General features: G+C 29.9%; 1 protein-coding gene across 10 annotated transcripts in view; it reads right to left on the reverse strand.

Annotated features, from left to right (window-relative positions):
* The window catches only part of LOC124354363 (epsin-2), a 113,263-nt gene that overhangs the window by 77,117 nt on the left and 16,232 nt on the right, over positions 1 to 19,914 (reverse strand). For 5 of the 10 annotated variants that reach the window (XM_046804756.1, XM_046804758.1, XM_046804759.1 and 2 more), the window contains exon 2: positions 3,487 to 3,586. The exons of 3 other annotated variants lie outside the window; for them this stretch is intronic. In XM_046804756.1, the coding sequence (XP_046660712.1) occupies positions 3,487 to 3,555 (69 nt within the window). In that variant the 5' untranslated portion in view covers positions 3,556 to 3,586. Of the gene's footprint in view, positions 1 to 3,486; positions 3,587 to 9,064; positions 9,364 to 19,914 lie in introns of those variants that run through there. 2 more of the 10 variants (XM_046804754.1, XM_046804761.1) reach the window with 2 other exon arrangements.

Raw genomic sequence — 19,914 nt, forward strand, 5'->3', positions numbered from 1 at the left:
GCAAAAACATGTTAGTACAAAAGCATGAATAACATTTAAAACATTTATTCAACGTGATGCATCAAGCTGAACACAATGCTATTTTGTACGTTGCGATCCTGTCACCGCAATAATAAATACCGAATAAAACAACTAATGGTACTAATTCCTATGGATCAGTTCACTGCAAGATTCATAATAACTTGACCAAGATGAAGATTCATGAATACCTCCAATACTAAAATCTACTTAAACTGGCTGGAAGACCAACTCTATCTATATTAAATAATTTGAGAGCAAGTACAAGTCAAAACCGATATGAATGATTGGAACTGGAAATATATCTACGATAAGTATCATGATGGCTAATTTATGATACTATATATACAATAAGCATCATAATAGCTAAGTTATGTCACAGAGCTGGTGTACCGATCTGTCATTTATGAGTCAGTTATATAATAGAGTAGGTCCATAGGAACAAAAGTGGTTGGAACATGAGAGAATTTGATTACAACTCTATTACAGAGTAAAAGACCACCGTTACTTCAAAAATGGCCTGTGTGATTCAGTTCATTTTAGATATCTGAAGACATTGTCATAACTCAATGGGTCAAATATAGTGAGAAAGCATTGTTGATATGTTATTGCTGCGATACTCAACTCACCAGAACCAAACAATGATAAAGAAGAAATTGGTGGGAAATGAAAGAGGATGTAGCTGGAGATAAATTAATCGTGTATAAATGTACTCAGACACAATTAGTCGACACTGGTAAATTATCTAATATGGCTGTGAAATTGATACAGCATTGCATTCAACAACAGTAAACTATTTTATCTCATTTATTAATTAGACTTTTGAAGACACCTTGGAGGTTTGAACCTTTAAGTGCTTGCTCACGCACAAGCCCAGGAACACTTGCGCGTGCGTGTGCGCACACACATACTTTATATATATATATATATATATATATATATATATATGAAAGGTATATATTATATTTACAATTTGTTTCATAATATAAATTTCTACAATTCTTTAATTTTATTTTTCAAGGTGTTAACCTGATTTTAAGCAATTTTACTGTACTATTCGAGTTTTGCCAAATCCACAGTGGTTCCAGCTCTAATAACATGGAATAATAGAGATTTAATTGTAATAAGGAGAGCACATGATGAACAAATGTACATATTTATGTACTAAATCCAGAATGGATATCAGTAACAACAAATTCAATAATCATGGCTTAACAACTGTAAATTACAACAGGAAATTGCAGACACAGATCACAAAAGCTGAAAACTGTAACATCAAAGTTGAACAAAGACAAACAATGCCATGCAAATAACGCAGTCAAGTGAGTGAAATTAATGTGTTACATGTAAAAAAAATCACCAAGAAACACAGGACAGCAATGAGTAGTAACAGAGACTCTAAGACCAACATGCCTAACCTCTGTCTGCACACATTCAACACACTATTGTTTCTTAATGAAGGAAGAAAACTTATTTAAATCAAAAAATTATTGTTAAAAGGAGAAAAGCACACAGCAAAAGTATACATGTTAAAAAATATATATTTTATATAAAAATTAACTTTTTTAATATCTAAAGTTTAAGAATAATTTAATTTGTTGAAAAACTAATTTTTACTGTCTCTTGTTAAAACGTTTCTTATTTGTTCTACTGATACTCATAGTTGACTTTTAAACCTTTTTAATGTATGTTAAAAGTATTAGTATTTGATGTTGTTAATAAAATCTTAAACAAATTTTTGAAATAATTGCTAGCATATTAAAGATTTCAATTCTATATATATATATATATTTTTTTTTTTTTTTTTTGAAATCAAACATATTGAATAAATTCAATTTGGTCAATTATATTACATTACTTATTAGATTTTAACTAAATAATGTTACTGTACAATTTTTTTTTTTGAAATTAAGTGGATTTTTTGTTTAAAGTTACTAATTTTATCACTCAACTATGTCAACTTTTGTGAACACATTATGAAGCTCACTAGAATAATTAAAACCCTCTTTGAGCTACAAAGGTTAAAGTGTACAACATGTCATTACTCTTGATATGTCTGGAATCTAAAACATTTTTTGGATTTTTACTCTTTGATCTTTAGCAAGAAAAGGGTTTAAATAAAAATTGTAAAAAAACATTTAGTGATAAAACGTATTAAAAGCTAAACAGAATGACTCTCGTGGAAATAAAAGATTAGGAAGAACAATAGAGATTTAGAAATATCACTAGTTTCAGAAAATCAAAGTGTGTGACATGTTACCTATCATATTAGATATACAAACTAGTAAGAGGATTTTTTTTCAACCTCCGATCTCAAACTTTGTTGGCCAGACACGTGGCAGGTCCGGGGTGTGCGCAATAGTCGATGGCGCATATTTTCCACTACAACATTAGTCACTGTTGAGTTCAAGTAGCCAGTTTTCACTGCAGCAGCCATGTATATGCAACTGCAGTTCAGCACAAACTAGCTAATTGAACTCAGCAGTGACAAATGTTGTAGCAGGGAAGATGGGCAATTGACTACTGGGGACCTGCCACGTGTCTGGCCGTCATGGTGTGAGATCGGAGGTTGGGAAAAAGACACTAGTATATTTTTATTAAAATTAAATTAATTCTTATTTAAATATAATGCTGTGCATCAGTTAGCAAGTCTAGTAATTTTGCACTTCTATGAAAATTAAAAAAAAAATACTTTTAAAACATATTCTTTACTTGTTTTATCTCTTGCTACTTTTTATAACAAAATCACTTTATGTGACCTAATTCATTGACAATTATAGATTTATGTATAAAGTACACACTTTAATATTAGAGCAATAGTGTGAGAAGGCTAATAATAATAATTCTAGTTTGAAAATTAAGGTGAAGTTATATGGTAAGTGAGCAAAATAAAATATGAAAGAGTAAATTTGCAGACAGTAAATGAGAAGGCATGTTAATCTTGCACAGTGGCATAGCCAGTTATATTATTGGAGAGGATTTGGGCCCAACTTGGCCTCAATCATAAAAAATGTTCAGACACAACCATATGTTACATTTATTTTACATTTCACTGTTGGATATCTTTTCAGTTGTTCATGTTACACTTGTCACAAAAATGCTAACACAATTACAGCCCTCAGATATTTCAGCTTCACTAATTAGAGCCATTGGCAGTCTAGATATTTTAAACTGAAAATAGTTTAAAATCTCAGAGATCTCAACCAAAATCTCACAGAGAGACTGAATACCAACTAAATATTCAATAGGATTCTAATTGTATTGAGGTGTTATAATATGTATGAATCAGAAAACTTAAGTGACAGTCATTACACCATTTGTGTAAGCCTAAAAATTCAGATTTTAAAGTTTGAATGGCTCCAGAGAATTTGTTGAGGTTCATTTCTTAAAGCCTGGTGGAACAGATTCTGGCTCCTTAAAACTAAAACTAGCTACGCCACTGATCAGAGTCAATGTAAGGCACAATACCTTATGTCCACCGCCGACTGTGTTTCTGGTCTTAGGGACAGCTGAGGCAAGGGCAAAATTTAGGTTCATTTGCCTTGCAGCATACCCTATATGAAATATCCTGCAACAGATATCATTACTATACTGAATATCTACAGTAAGTAGGTTTTAAAATTTAATTTTCATACTGGCTAACACACACAGTGTTTCTCTCGGAACAGTGATTACTTTCGCCTTTTCAACCATGATTTGATTGTTATTTTCTAAATAACTGCTATTGTAGTTTGTCCCTTGCTATAGAAAAGTTCTTCCAGATTTGCTTCATTCAATGTTTTTGTTCCTTCTTCATTTCTAATATCTTCTTTGGAGAATTCTAGGTCATGGAAGTGCTGAGTCTGAGAGTCAGATTTGGCAATCCAATATTTTAAAATTCGGATAAAAATTATAATATTTATGAAATACTAGCTGTTACCCGCGGCTTCGCATGCAATCTTAGAACCAAAGTCCTTATATTACTTAGTAAAAGCGATTATGATGTAATATGATGGAAGTCCTATAAAAATTTTAAAACGTAAGTAGGCATACATCAGGTAGATATTATTTAAGTTCGTGGTAAATAGTATCAGACTTTAACTTAATTATTATATCAAGTTTGGCACATGTAGGAGCATTTCTGGTCCTAATTAATTATATACATAACGTCACAGCTGAATCTGCCTTGTCATCCCGATCAAGAAAACACAAATCTCAGATCACACAGGTCTCGAAAGCTTACTTCGGTCAAAAAGCGTATATTTCCAGTCCTTGTCATATATTTCAGGTCTAATATATTTCCAGTAATATAGTAGAGTTTGCCTTGTTGTTCTGACGAAGAAGAAATATATATATATATATATATACTTACGTAGGACCGAGATGCCTACTTAAGACCATTTAAATTCACTTACCTACTATGTCACAGTTTAGCTTGCCATATTGCCTCGATCAAATTTTATATACATTCGATTATCTAGTTCTCGGAAATCTACTTTGGTCAAAATCGTGTTGACATAGTTGAGTTTACCTTATCCTGATGAACAAAATACACACATAAGTAGGACTGAAAAGCCTATTACGACCTAGGGGAGAGTCCTACCTACTTACTATGTACTTTCGGTATAAGAGGGAAATTCTTATTAAGGTTTTGCAACTTTCCAAAATAATCGTTATTAAAGTTTTGTGTTACACTTGTTTTTTGGACTGTAGCCAGGGAAAGAATGAATCGTTGAGGCATGTTAGTATTCATTTCTCTGTTTTTCCATTAGCCATTGTTAAAATGTAATATCATAATATCAAGAAAGCCCGCCAGTTTAAAGTTTAAAAACTTATGTGAAAACATTCATAACTTTGTTCATTAAGGTTAGTTTTATAACAGTATTTAATGCATTAGATGATTTTAATTCATCACTGGAGCAATCTGGAGTAAAATTTATATATTAATGTTTTATTTACTATCTGCATTACACTACTGATCAAGCACTGTTTACTTATTATTGATAAAATTCAAATGTAAACAGATGTTTCAGAAAGTTTGTCGAACTATAGCTGTCAACAGCTGTCAAAATACGTTTTGTTCTTATCATAACATTCAAATGTAAATAAACTAACTTTTCTATTTGAATTCAACTTTATTTGGTGAAATGAATGTGTTATGGGTGGTAAAAAGCACTCTAAATGTTAATTCAGACCAAAAGCTATACCTGTTCCAAATTTCAGCACAATCCGTATAGCAGTTTCAGCGTGATTCGAGGACAAACCTCGAAACATCCAATCATCCAAATATCCAAACATTCGAACTTTCGCATTTATAATATTAGTGGAATAATTCAAATTTAATTACATTCAGAATAAACAGCTGTTGACACTAACAGATGAAGTTTGCCAAAGAGACTTACATTTGTTTACATTTAAAATTTACAAAATATAAAACAAAGTGTTTGATCAGTAGTTTAATGTATATTGCAAAGAAGAAGACTGTCTAATTATTACTACAGATAGTACCAGTGACAAATTTAAGGCATAGAATGCATTGAAGATAGTATTTAAACTATGTTACAAAACACCTTAATAATTAAAGTTGTGAAAGTTTGCACATTATGTACTAAAAACATGTTTGGTTCTTTGGGACAATTTTACTGAGGCTCAAGACAAAACAGAGGATGGACAAAAACATTCCTGAACAAGCCATTCTTTTCTAGACTAAAGAAAATAACAAGACTTTTATCATGCAAGACTTATAAAATATTATTTTGAAATGTAGAATGAACTTAGGTTCTAGGCTTATCCACATTTCTCCTTATGCTGAAAGCGGAACAAAAGTGATTGAAGTAGATTCTCTTTGACCAAAGTAGTCTTATTAAGCTTATGGATGAATATTTTCTTGATCATTGAAAAATTAGAATCAATTATAGCACCAGAAAGTTAAGTTTCTGAGACCTAAATATGAAATATTTTCTTGGTTGGGACAACAATGCAAACTGTAGAACCATAAATAAATTAAACCAGGATTTAACATCTGGAATAAACACCTTACAGTCACACACACACACACACACAAGCAGTTACTAGCGAATATGCACATAATTTCGTATAAGCACTTGTGGTTTGAGTGAAATATATATATCCGACGCTAATGTTGAGTTTGCCTCCTTCCGACAACCAAGAAAATATGTGAAAAAGTTTATATTTATGGTCATTGTAATTTACTTTAATGTTAGTATATTTTGTTCCATTGCTGATTCTGCCTCTTTTCTGATCAAGAATATGAATATATATAATACACACACACACACACACACACACACGCACGCACGAACGCGCGCGCGCACACACACAGAACCCTACTTTTGTCAAAAGACAACTAATTTAGGTTTGATAATGGCCTTTAAAATAAAAGTAAAGGTCAGACTACATTGTCTCTTATATCTGCACTGCTAGCAGTTACCGGCTCCTTAGCACGCAATTTAGTAGGCGTTGCACGTGTATGATAACTGCTGGTTCAAGTTAATTATATTTCCGATGCCTATGTTGAGTTTGCCTTTTTGCCACGATCAAGAAAATACATACAAAGTTTCATATTTATTGCCATTCTAATTTACTTTATTACATAGTAACATTGCCTTTTAGATATAATACTTAATATTTGATAAAACTGTATGGCTAAAAATACATTAACAATAACACTATGCATTTGTTTCATTTACCAAGGTGAGATTTTGTAACTGCTTTAAAGAACTGTGGGCATAGCCTGGAGAAATTTTCAAAATAAGAATATCCCCATATTCATCCCCGGGATCCTAAGAATGTCCATGTCAAATAGGTTGGATAGTTTATGCGTTAAAGCAAAAACAAAAACAAAGGCACTTTCACATTTATAATTTTATTAGGATTAGGATTTGTAAATACAGTTTGGAATAATTTTAACAAAAAATAAAATCATCTGTTGCAACAGTTCTAACATGTAAGGTATCACCAAAAATTAAGTTAATTTTACAAACACACAGTAATTTAAGTAACATTTAATAAATAAATAATGTTACTTCATGATGATCGTTACTGCTCATATTTATAAATTGAGTTATGGAATTTTAAACCTTTTTGTAGGCTAACATGTCCTGTGAACCACAAGAAAGACGCATGCTACACATACATGTATATTATTATAAAATGGTTTAACACTCAAGCTCTAAGTTCAACCAGAAATTTATTTTAAAGACAAATATACATCATAACTTAGCGCCTTCAAGTAGTGTTTGGCAATTTAATATATGTAACTTTCTCGTACTTGCAGTTTATAATGTTTAGGCACTTTGAAAGTGTTAAAATTTTATCTTCTAAATTTAATTTGTAAATATAAACCATTCTCGAATGTACCTGAGGAGGTGGTTATACTACTTTTGAAACTTTTGCTTTTTGACATGATCTTACAGATTACATAACAAGATTTTAGCCTAGGTTTACAATCAAAAGGCTGTGAATCCTTACTTCCTTTTTTTATAAGATCAGTACAGTCATTAACATCTGTTAAATATTGGTTGGCTTACAGATTTGGAAAAGAAGTCTTTATTTTCTTGAGAATTTTGAAGTAGATTGAATGCTGTTCTCTTGATTAAGTTGATTTTGTGAAGAGCAAAATAAAATATGATTATGAATTTCACATTGTTTTGAGAAAAAGAATTATTATTTTTGTTTGTTGGTTGATTCAAAATTTGTTTGATAACCTTATAAGGATATTCTAAAACTTATAAGTTATTATTGTAATCAATCAAATCTGTCTCATTGCTGCAAAGAGTTTTACCACAAATAAAAAGACATAGCACATAAGTAGGGGTGATAACTACTTTAATTAAAATACTGCATAGTATTTCTGTCTTTTAAATGGATTTTAGTTTTTAGCTGTCTATATTCAACCAAATAATAAAAATGGCCAACTTCTGTTTTATTTTTTGCTGGTATTTGTTTCTGCCATGACTATCGCAATTTAGTATTGGCTTCTGTTTAGTTGGTTGTTCAGTGCAGACCTATTGTGACCTGAATTCTTTAGTCCAGTTTTAAATAATTAGGGTTTTGTTTTTATTAAGTGTATGTTTACAATACACTGAATGGTACAAATCTCAGGTATCATACATTTCTTTTTAACGATTCTCATGGGTCAGCTTTCTTGTGTGATATATTGTGAAATCTGCAAAAGAAGGTTCGGAGAACATGAATTTGTTTTACGGGTGTCAATTTAGTCCCTAATCTTTGTTTTATATGCACACATATTATCTACCATTTCCAAGTTCCAAAGGTTTGCTTACTTTTTAGCAATATAAAAAATTGTACTTAAATACAAGTGAGTTTACAGATTGCTTTAGTTTTATTTATTGCTATTCAAAATACACGTGTATTTGGGAAAATGGCATCCAAGCAATACAAGTCTTTAAATTATCAGAAGATTTTACTTTGTTGCTGATATTCCTGCAGGACAAAGTTGTAAAGCCTTGTTTATTGTCCTTCCACTAGACTATAGAAATAGAAAAAAACTCATCAGTGATACTGAAAGGTGGATTATCAATATATACTTTACAATCCATATATACATACCACCATTACCTTCTCTTATGGACAAAATATTAGCTTGTCTGTTTATTTATAAAAACCATTGATAAAGTTCATACTTTATCACTTATAAAATGAATACTATATTGCATACTATATCATCTAGCAACTTGCTGGATTATTCACACTAACAAAATAAAACTGTGTTTTAATTATACTGTTTCAAGTAAAAAAATGTGTTCCCTAGAAAGGTTTATAAAAAATATGTTTTAAGCGCTTAAAAACATATTTAAACTACTGTTGTCTGTTGTTTTCAAAATCTGTTGTGTATGTGAGTAGCTATGCTCAACACTGTATTTTACTGTCTTATATACTGATTTAGAGTGTATTTTACTGTTTTATATACTGATTTAGAGTATTCCAAATTTTTACTTTAACTTAAAAAAAAAAAAAAAAAAAATGCAACTACCAGTCAAACGGTACTAGAAGTTAAAAATAAGCTTTGGTCGCCGAAGATTACCTTGCCGTAAGGGATGACAATGTTGGCGGCTGGGATATCGTCTGCACAACGTGCGAGTTTGGCTAGGTATGGTTTCCTCAATCCACTTAGTCAAGGAAGCCATGCCGTTGCTACTAACCAAATACAAAGTTACAATCAATACCAAACTGTTAGGTCATGAGTCAGTGAGGATCAACTACGTCATGGCATCGTCAATTCCACACCCACTCACACGGTTTCCCATTCATAATCAGTGCTTTTGATAATTCTACTTCCCTGTACTGTACAGTAAGTTTTGCTGATATTCAGAAAATTAAAATTTGTTTTTCAGTGGTAATATTTTTTTTGGACCATTCATAAAAAGTAATGCTGAAAAATTTTAATCTGTTCGTATTTATGTATAAGCATTTTCAATCACATAAAGAGATGTATTTTGGCCAAACTTGGTATTTGTCACATATTGTATAAATAGATAAAATGTTCTGATTAAAGTTAAGTATTTTGGAATGCATATAACATTTTTTAAACCTTTGGTTATAAACAACAATTTGTATTAAATGATTCTCATGATATAAATTATATATATTTCTCATACGATTTTTTTTATTTAAAAACCTGGTGAAAGAAATGTTGAAACAAGTTAAAACTATGTTTCTCCCAGTTCATTGGCCAGAATGGAACGCCATTTTATTTCAAAACCGTAGCTATCAGTTCACAACACCATTATATATAGGCCTAGAGAAAAATTGTTCATGTACAAATGTAGTTAAAGAATCCTGTATTTATCAAATAAAATCATATTCATATTTGTCACAAAATCTACGTAATTATTCTGATAGCCAAAGGATTCATTAAATATTAAAGACAACATTACCAGATAAGGTTCCTATCAGTTTTAAAATATGTTAGCTATCATCCTAGAAAATGCCTCTCTCATTATAACTTTCTAGTTCCTTTAAAATACAATCAATTCTCTTTTGAATAGTTTAAACAGTTGCAATCTTAAAACTAAAAAACATGTAAGGATAAAAGTTGTTTTAAATTGCTCAGAAATTCTAAAAAAGTCTACAATTGGTCTTCATTGTTTAGTGACTAAAATGAAATATTACTCAATACAAATGCCCGCCATATTCAAACTACTGATCAAATGAGAATGGCCTGTACTAACTTATCCAAGACACGCACAATTATTATTCTCATTCCATGTTTGATCTGAAACTGTTATAAATTGTAGTAGTTATACTATTCAAAAGCCTGCATTGTATAAGCTCATTTAACCATGTGTAATATACAGTAGAACCTTGCTTATCTGACCTGAATGGGCGACTTTGACGTCAGATAAGCAAAAATGTCAGATAATTGGGAAAATATCAGGAAACTCGAATTAGTGATTTTACTTTACAGTAATGTCGGACATTACAGAATGTTGGATAAATGAGTCTTTACTGTGTGTGTGTGTGTTTTTTTTAAGAGATTTATGAGTGTATAGACCCCATACATCTTTCAGCACACATTTTTTATTGTTAGCTATCATTAACCAGTTTTTTAATTAAAAGAATACAACTCACTAAAATACTTGGTTCACATACAAATCAAGAAACTGGAAAGTATAGCTATCTCGATCAAAGTATCTAACACAAACTTTTTTCTGTGGTCATAAGTAAAAGTGGCATCTACCACCTTTCAAATTTTATAAATAATGTCAATAACCCTGCACACTTAGCTATTATTAAAGTACATTACAAAATATTACTAAAGGAGCATTCCCTTCTTCTTAAGTAAAAAGCTACAATGTACCGGAAACAGCTTAGACCGGATGTAGAAGGTATTCTTTCACCGAAAAAGACTTTCAGACCTATGTATTTTTATATTTTTTATTGGGGCAACAATGAAACCCTGCTACAGCACCGGAATGATCTTAGACCAGAAGTAAATTACAATGACCGGAAGATAGAATTGTTTTTTCACCAAAGTAATCTTTTAGATCACAGTATGTATATGTTTTCTTAATCGGAGCAACAATGCAAATGCTACTACAGCACCGGAAATACCTTAGACTAGAATGGGTATGTAGGTCAATTCAAATGGGAGTACGTAGACTTTTTTACTGAAGTATACTTTTCTAACTAACATATGTATATAGGGTGTTCACAAAAAGGTGTCACAAATTTCTATGAGTGATATTACACAAAATTTCAAACAAAAAATTTCATATAAAAGTAGATCAAGAAATTTTCGCATTTAGACGCTAGCCGCCATTTAATATTTTTTAGAAAAGAAATATCTCTAGAACTAGTAAAGAAGTTACAGATACCAAATTTCACACATACAGTAGGTATTAATACATAAGAGGGAAATAAAAAATATTTGTGATTTGCTTTAATATTAACCAAATGACACCTGTTAAAAATGTTTTAAGTCAAATAACGACAAAATTCCAGCTATTCGTAGCTCAAAGGACAAAGTTTGAGCTATTAATCCAAATTTTATAAAATGGTATAGAGAAATTTGTGTATTTCATTGGTACTCATAAAAACTATTGTATTCTCTGACTCCAGGGCCCCAAAACCTGCTTTTTAATCTTAAAGCCCAATTATTCCGAAACGGATATGGAGATTGGAATATTTTCCAGTGATCTTCACTTATTTTCAGGAGTGTTTATTAAGCCATTAATAGGGATATGCCGAGAATTGATCTTTAAATCAATAAGAAATTGTATACAAAGCAATGAGCATCTGTTGGTGATGTTATATATTAGTTCAGAATGAAACAAAGGACAATCATGTTCAAAATAAAATTCTGAATATTTTTTTATGATATTCAAATTTGTTTAAAAATATTTATTATTTAGAAGGCCATGCTTATGAAATGATGTTGTTGTGAGAATATTAGAAGTATGAATAATGGAACTTCCTGTATGAGTAAGAGTACAAAGGAGATTGAGATTACAAAACATGAAATAGCGTATTATTTAAAGCTTAAAGTCATGGTAAAAATGAAGCTAATATGGATCATTATGGTACATATCTATGCATTTTTATCTGCTAGATTCTCTACGGCTTATTCAGTAACATAACACTGTTATCTTAGTAACAGTCACTGTACCTACACAAAGTGAACAAATGAACCAAATTTGCTTTGTATGTAATACTAAGAAGATTATTCATAAAGTGTTCTATTTATTTATTAAAATATAACAAAAAATGTTCTAGTGCAACTGGTAAAGTGTAGGTTTTCAAACAGTGGTATATGTAGGGTACTGGACCTCAAATTGGCTAGTAAAAATAATGATATCTTTTTCTAGAATATAATTCTGATTAACAAATATAGCATTATTGCTTAATTACAGTGACAAGTGAAAAAAACTGGTAAAATATGAATTAATCTTATTTATTTAAAATAAAGTTATCAGGGACTTCATAAACTAAGAAATGAATTAAAATAAATTGTTATGATTTTATTTTCATACATTTAACTTGTAAAGATAGATACAATTTAAAAAGTCTTTTCATTTTCTCCCAAAAACTTAATTTTGACTCAATTTTGATTGGCAAATTGGCATTTCCAGAATATAAGGGGGTAACTGCCCTCCTCCCCTCCCTTAATCAAACATGAAAGTAGAAATTTGTGTCTTTTTTGGTATAAGTTTGTGAACTAGTACCAATTTTATCCAAAACAATTAAATGAAATAAAATTAATATTGCTTAAGTTTAAATTTCTTTTAGTTAACAATAAACGCATTTTTGGTCCATTGAAATACACGCATGAGTTTGATCATTTTGTTTTATTTGGCAAAGAGTTAAGAGTTTTATGAATCAACACAATTGATATTTGTGATGTTTTTCGTTAAATTCAACATGTATACTAATTATAATGAACGCTTTTAAACTGTCCCAATTGATTCATGTTATTGAGAAGTAAATTATTTGGCTTCTGTGTGCAGTAATCGTCTGTGTGTCCTCAAATTTGTAACTGATATTAAATATTACGAGTAGATAACTTAAAGTTCACAACTTGTTCTTAGTGAATTCACTGATTTTAAACACTAACTACAAAAAGTAATGTAATGTCTACTAAAATTAAACTGTACTTAAAAAAATTGGATTATTGAAAATTCTGCATGCTTGCTTAAATTAATATAATTGATCAGTTGGTGAAATCAAGTAACAATTTACGATTTACAAAATCAGATCGAAGCTAAAAAATATAACAGGATAAAATAATACAAATTCAAAACTGAGTTCACTAAACAAATTTCAAAGCTGTGGAGCCCAAAAGCTGCCCCTTTTAAATCTGCTAAATATACTGACTAACAAATCTAAATATAGACATTGTAAATCGTAGATTTAAAATGTTGAACAAGAAGGATTTTACTTGAAATTTTGGTTAATGATATAAACATTTTAAATAATACTCACAGTTGATGCTTTCATCATAATAATTTTACTTAGTAATAATACTTGATTACTCTTATTCGATCACCCTATTGCATCTTCCAAATGTTCACATGTACAAAATATAAGGAGAGACCGTGCTTATGTTACAAACACAAAACCAGGAGAAGCACTTTGAACACTAAATAGGAAACACTTCCAACTAGTTGAGAAATCACGAGTTATCTCTCCAAGTTGACCTTGAGGTGTCTCTGGACACTGTTGTCGTTGTCTGTAGTTCTCACCTATATGACACATTTGTGTAAGCAGTATAACCAACAGGAGACTGTCACAAACAGGCTTAAGAGTTCGGTGACATTAACTGCCTATTTATTTAGATTAAGTTTAAGACACTAAGTGGCAAGATTATCAGTTAAAAAAAAATTGAAACCTTGAGTAAAAAATCACCAAAATAAGTTAAACTCTTTAATTGATCCATCATTAATTGAAAACATACTTAAATACAAATAATTATACAAAATAACACAACATATATCTATAATATAGTATAAAATAAAGTATCATGATTGTTTCTTTAACAGAAACAATGCATTATATTATTAATATTTCCAAAATTTAGGGTAGTCATTATAATTAGTATAAATACTGTAATAGCCTTGGGTATAGTTCATTTAATAAATATTTATTAAACTAAATTAAGTTAAACGTTATTCAGAATAAAAAAATGTCAAGGATTGTAGTTACCTTTTTATATTAAAAATACAAACAAAATAATACCCGACAAAAAATAATCAAACAAACATTAGATTTTTAGTGAGGGTCTACATATACATGGATGTTGGCATCTTTCTTAGTTTTTTAAGTATCCGTATACAAGTATACATTAGTTCTAAAGTTTAACAACGTAAAAATGTTCATATTCTCGAGTAAACCATATTTGCAAATGATATATAATAATCAACATATTTAAGGATGTTCCTAGGCCAATGCAAGTTTTTGGTATTTCTACAACAATCTAATCAACAGGTTTTTACAGTTTCCAGCCTCAAGGCAATATTAGAAATACAACCTTCTGCAGCACCAACTCTTGTTTTTTGTTAGTTGAAGTTTAATTGTTAAGGATAAACATGTAACAAAAAACAGGATTAAATAAATAAATATATATTATGCTTTCAATTACATTTCAAACCAAAATCCAACTGTAATCCTTTGTATTGTAGTTTTAACAATTCTTTACAACAAATGTTTCTGGTTTATGACATGAGACAAGTTTTTACGCAGTCAAATGGTTCTAGATGTAAAAGTTTATTCAAAATTATTATGCCTTAACAAAAATTTGTTCAATATCATATACTTTTGGGAGATACTATGGTCAAGTATGTTAAGGAATAGAAAATAGTAATTTTGAGTTATCCAAATTATGAATTCCATAAGAATAAAGTTTGTAATATTGCCAAAATATATAATTTCTAAAAAATTTTTACTTCATCAATATTGATTATTTTATTTTGATTTATTTAGTTTATTTTATTTACTTATATTAATTCAAGTTACTTATAGTTTTTGTATTGTGTCAATGTGTTTTGAAATTACTGAGTCAATACGATAAACTCATAAATGCTAGTTGAAAACCAGTAATCATATAAATTGATAAATGGTACTTTTATGTGTATAAATCATATATTGAAAATGGAGTATCTTGCAAACATTTTATGGTCAGTAAAAAGAAATAAAAAATTATTTATGAAAGGTTACAAAGTTAAAAAACTTATGTTTGCAGTTTGTTATACTTGTAAAATCAAAATTAATTGTCAGGAAGTTATTAAATTTAATGACTGTTAAGCATCAGAAAATTCTTCAGTAAAAGCACAAATGTGTATTTCCAAGACAATGCTGAAAATATTAATTCACAATAAGCAGTTGAAAACAAGATTATTTAGAGAATTTTTTTCTTCAATCTACAATAAACAAGCTCATTCATCTGTCTGTCTGTTTGTGTGAATGTGTGCCAACATCATGTAATTTAGATTGTATCAAGTTGTTTATCGCAGACTAGATTATATGACCACCACTGTTTAACTCCACAACTACTGCATTAGTTACATTGCTTCTACTTTCACCAGCTCCACTTAGAAAAGAAACTTTTTATTTACTTTATAGGAAAGTCAATAGTTAATTAAATAATAATTGTAACTGATTTTAAAGATGGAGCAATCAACTTAAAAATTAATAAAAACTCTTAATTTTCATTCAAAATTCTTTATGGAAGTATAAAAAAGTACTTTACAAAATTAAGGATTATTTAAAAGTTAATCTTTAGAGTTTTACTGAAAGCCACTAAGATTCCAAATTTCTTGTTGTATTTTCTGATATATTTAAAATGTAATTGATGAGGGCCTTTATATTAGGATAATTACATCACCATTCCTATAATTTTACCTTAAAACACATGTTTACAAGCACATTTTTAAGATTAGAACATATGACAGTCAGTTTCTGGCACATCCTGTCCTTTCCAACAGTTTCCAATATTTGTGTAAGGTATAAATTAGTTTCCCATTAACAACTATGAATGAAAAAAATTTAAGCCAGTTTATATGAGACTCAGTTTAATTTTAAACTTAATGATTTTATCATTTACAGGAAAAAAATTGAATACTGCTACAGAAGGCACTAAAAGAATTACATCCATGAGGTCCATGTGAGAAGTATAAGCTTACAAAACAAAACTAAACTAGTGTTCAGCATCTCTAAATTAATAAATGAGTGAAGGTACATAAATCAGTTTGCTATCGTGTTATTTTAGCTTGGTGACAAACTTATTGTTTAAAACAAGACTTAATATATTTGTGTATAAAAAGAACTATTATGGGAATAGAATGAAAACTACAAGAAAATGGATATACATTATTAATCATTGCTTTTAGTCACTATACATTGTTTAGCTGAATGTTTAAGATAAATAAAAATTACTACTTGAATTATTAATGTGGGTTAAAAAATTAAAACTAGCCCTATGTGATATATTTGTCATGGAACATGTAATCCTCCCAAAAGAGGTTGCTTCAACTTGCACCCTATTCCTTTGAGGTTTTTCAGGGAAATAAAAATAGAACAAAAGAATTATTGTTATTATGTATATAGCCTAGTTTTGTGTTTCTGAATGTTTGCGTATCTACAAATTTTAAATTTTAGTTTTACATCCTTTGACCATTATTTTTAAGAATTTAATATTTTAATACTGTTATTGTTATGTTATTTAGTTGTAGTTTTTTTATACTATTCTTTGTACAATTGTGCATTCCTCTAAGTAAATTTTGAATTCTTGTGTTTTTCTCAATGGTTATAACTTTTTTTTAAATATATACTACAACTTATTGTTACTGTGATATTTTTATTCAGTCCACCCATAATCCCCCCAAAAAAATCAGTATTACATATATGTTATTATTAATCATTATAGTAACTCAAATTATTTTATTACTGTATTCCATTGACAAATAAAGAGGTTAATTAATTTACTGACTTTACAAAAAGACGTAAATATGAATTATACAACAAACACAGACCACATAAACCGTTCCTGTAAAATGAGTCACAACATGTTAGATGTACGTGACACAAATGAGGTCATCAACACTCTAGTACTGGAGATGTGACTGCAACAATACTGTCAGTTTAGAAGCCGTGAGTCATATCATAAACACTGCAATGTGTCTGAGGAGTTAATAAACATAATTAGAACTGTTTCTTGCTGAAGGAAAACTTGAATTTACAACATTAAATAATTTCTCCAAAGAAAAAGGATTACCAAGTACAGTACTTCTAAACTGGAAAATCTAAGAAAATACCATTTAACATCAGAAGATATTACACATATACTGTACAGAGTATACAGTATATCAATGTTAATATTCAAAAGAGTTTTATTTCCAGTCATGACTATCAAAAATACCAAAATGCGATATTAAATAAAGTAGTTTAGCTTCCAAGATATTAACACTTTTTTTAAATAACTAAAATGGCTACTCTCTGTAAAAAGTCAGAATTAATGTAACTAAATTTTAATTGGCTGAACGTTAGCAAAGCTTATTATTCGAGAGGCTGGAAGAATTTTATTTATTTCTATCTATCTGTCCGCATAATGTTTCGAAAAAAATTGACTGGTTGGATATAAAGTTCAAACAACTGTAAACCAGAATGGAGCAACGGTAAGTTGACTGGTTTAAATGTACTGAGTCAATTATTCATAAGTGTTTACACATATACGTTCTAGAAAAAATTAATAATAAGAATAGATTCTTTGAGAGCCGCGGCGTTTTGCTATATGGTATGCATAAAATGCCGATCCAAAATGCCTGATTTTGCAAGGGTCTAGTTAAAAATTCATAAAAAAATTATTTATTGGTATAATGTCCTGGGGTTTTGTTTGTTTTGTAGATAAATATATTTTCTTTATAAATATAATATATTCATTATTTATTTAACGTGTTTATTCCAATAAAAAAATTAACAAAAACTTTATGAGCAAAAACATTTTGTTTTTTATTTTGACACAACGTAGTGTTATTGAAATATTTTATTTTTCATTTTCAGTTATGCTATCTTCTTCTCCATTTAATTTGTTACAAAAAAACATATAAACACCTTTTTTATACTTATAAATAAACTTTTTTGAAAATAAATATGAAAATATGAAACGCTACAAAACTAGAAAGTTTTTCCTTTACAGACAGTATTTCAAGACTTGGGCAGTATTTCCGTTGTTTATCAAGGCAATATAAATGTAACTTGTTTACTGTTTTATAAATAACAACAAAATACAAAAAGTGTGCTGCATCTCATTTTTATTTTATTTCTGAATGCTGTTACAAATGTATTTACCAACTGCCTAACGGTTTGCGTACCTGTTTGTTTCTCTTGTCAGACTACTAAACAATAATTCAGTAAAAAATAAATAAAAATAACAGGGCTAGATTCAGGATGAAGCATATGTTTTGGTCCAGGGAGCTCGTTGTATCCAATTGGAATAAGGGGGAAATCTTCGTCAGGCCCAACTTCAATCCAATCGGAGGGGGGGGGGGGTTGAGTAACCGGACGTCAACAGGCACTTCAGGCGCCGGCTCATTGTCACTGTCATGTCTGAGTCATCAATGTCAGGGGAACTATGGTCACTATAAACAGGACTTCTTTGTTGTAGGCCTACGCCTAATTTCAACCTTTTTTGATTACCTTGTAATTCAGGAAGTGTTCTCTTATTTGGCTTTTTAGGTGTGGATGTAAACATTAGGCCTACATTGGTATTAGATAAATCGGATTCATCATCAGATGATGGGTAGTAATCTATGTCAGCATCAGTATCGTCTAAGTCTGAGGAAGAATCTTCAAAAACATCAAGATCACTCTCACTGTCTGAATATTGGTCATTTGTATCTTGGTCACCCTCGCCTTATCCTAACCTAACACTCTGTGTATTGTATACACTGCTAATGCTTGAATCTAATGCCTGCAATACTAGGTCTTCATTATCAGCAATGTTCTACGACTCATTTTTTATAAATATCACTGAACAAAACATAAGAAACATAGAATCTATACAAATGTACTTAGTAAATTACTAGTTGCTTACGATCACCATAACTCACGATCAAGCCATTGTTCTACTTACACACAGACTAGAACAACATACACAAACGAAATAATTTGAAGATACTAACACTACAAACCCATTTACACTTTAAAACTTTCAATATTTGCAATTATTTGTGAAATAAACACCAGCGCAAATAAAACATGTGCCGGCTCGTTTGCGTAGCGGTCGATTCTAAACTCGACTGACGCGGTCACTTTAAAACCGCCGTAAAAATCAGAATCTACGCAGAATGCAACAAAACCTTCATCAAAAGTTACGTTGAAGCCTTTGGAATGTGTATTTATAGTTATTGAGCTAATTTAGATAAATATTATTTAAAATATAAGCGTTACTGCAGAAGTCGCGTATTGCGATTCTGGCATTTCTTGCATATAGTGCAGGATCGCAAATAGCGATGTTCCGGCACTCAAAGGACAGGAATACCATGTTAAATAAACATGACGCAGGGTGACATGTTTTCTAGCACATAATTTTCTTAGATAAACTGAAAGACCTTGACATTGATAAAAATGATTACTATAATTCTCATTACCTAGAATCTCTTTAACGTAATAACAGGTTTGCTAGTAGACAGTTGCATTAAGTAATAGCTCACACTGTAAGTGATGAGCATTGGCTAACTAGTTGTAAAATAATGTTAAAAAATGTTAAGCTATTAACTATAAAAATGGCATTGTAAGTTTCTAGTATACCAATTTTTGGAGTTTTAAAAAATACTGCCCACTAAAATTAATTTTTATGATAAAAAGAAAACAATGTTAATTTTCATTACTTTAAACTAGTATTTTAAAAACATTCGTTTCTACACAATATTATTTATGACA

The sequence above is a fragment of the Homalodisca vitripennis genome, chromosome 2, assembly GCF_021130785.1.
Source record: "Homalodisca vitripennis isolate AUS2020 chromosome 2, UT_GWSS_2.1, whole genome shotgun sequence".
Classification (NCBI taxonomy): Eukaryota; Metazoa; Arthropoda; class Insecta; order Hemiptera; family Cicadellidae; genus Homalodisca; species Homalodisca vitripennis.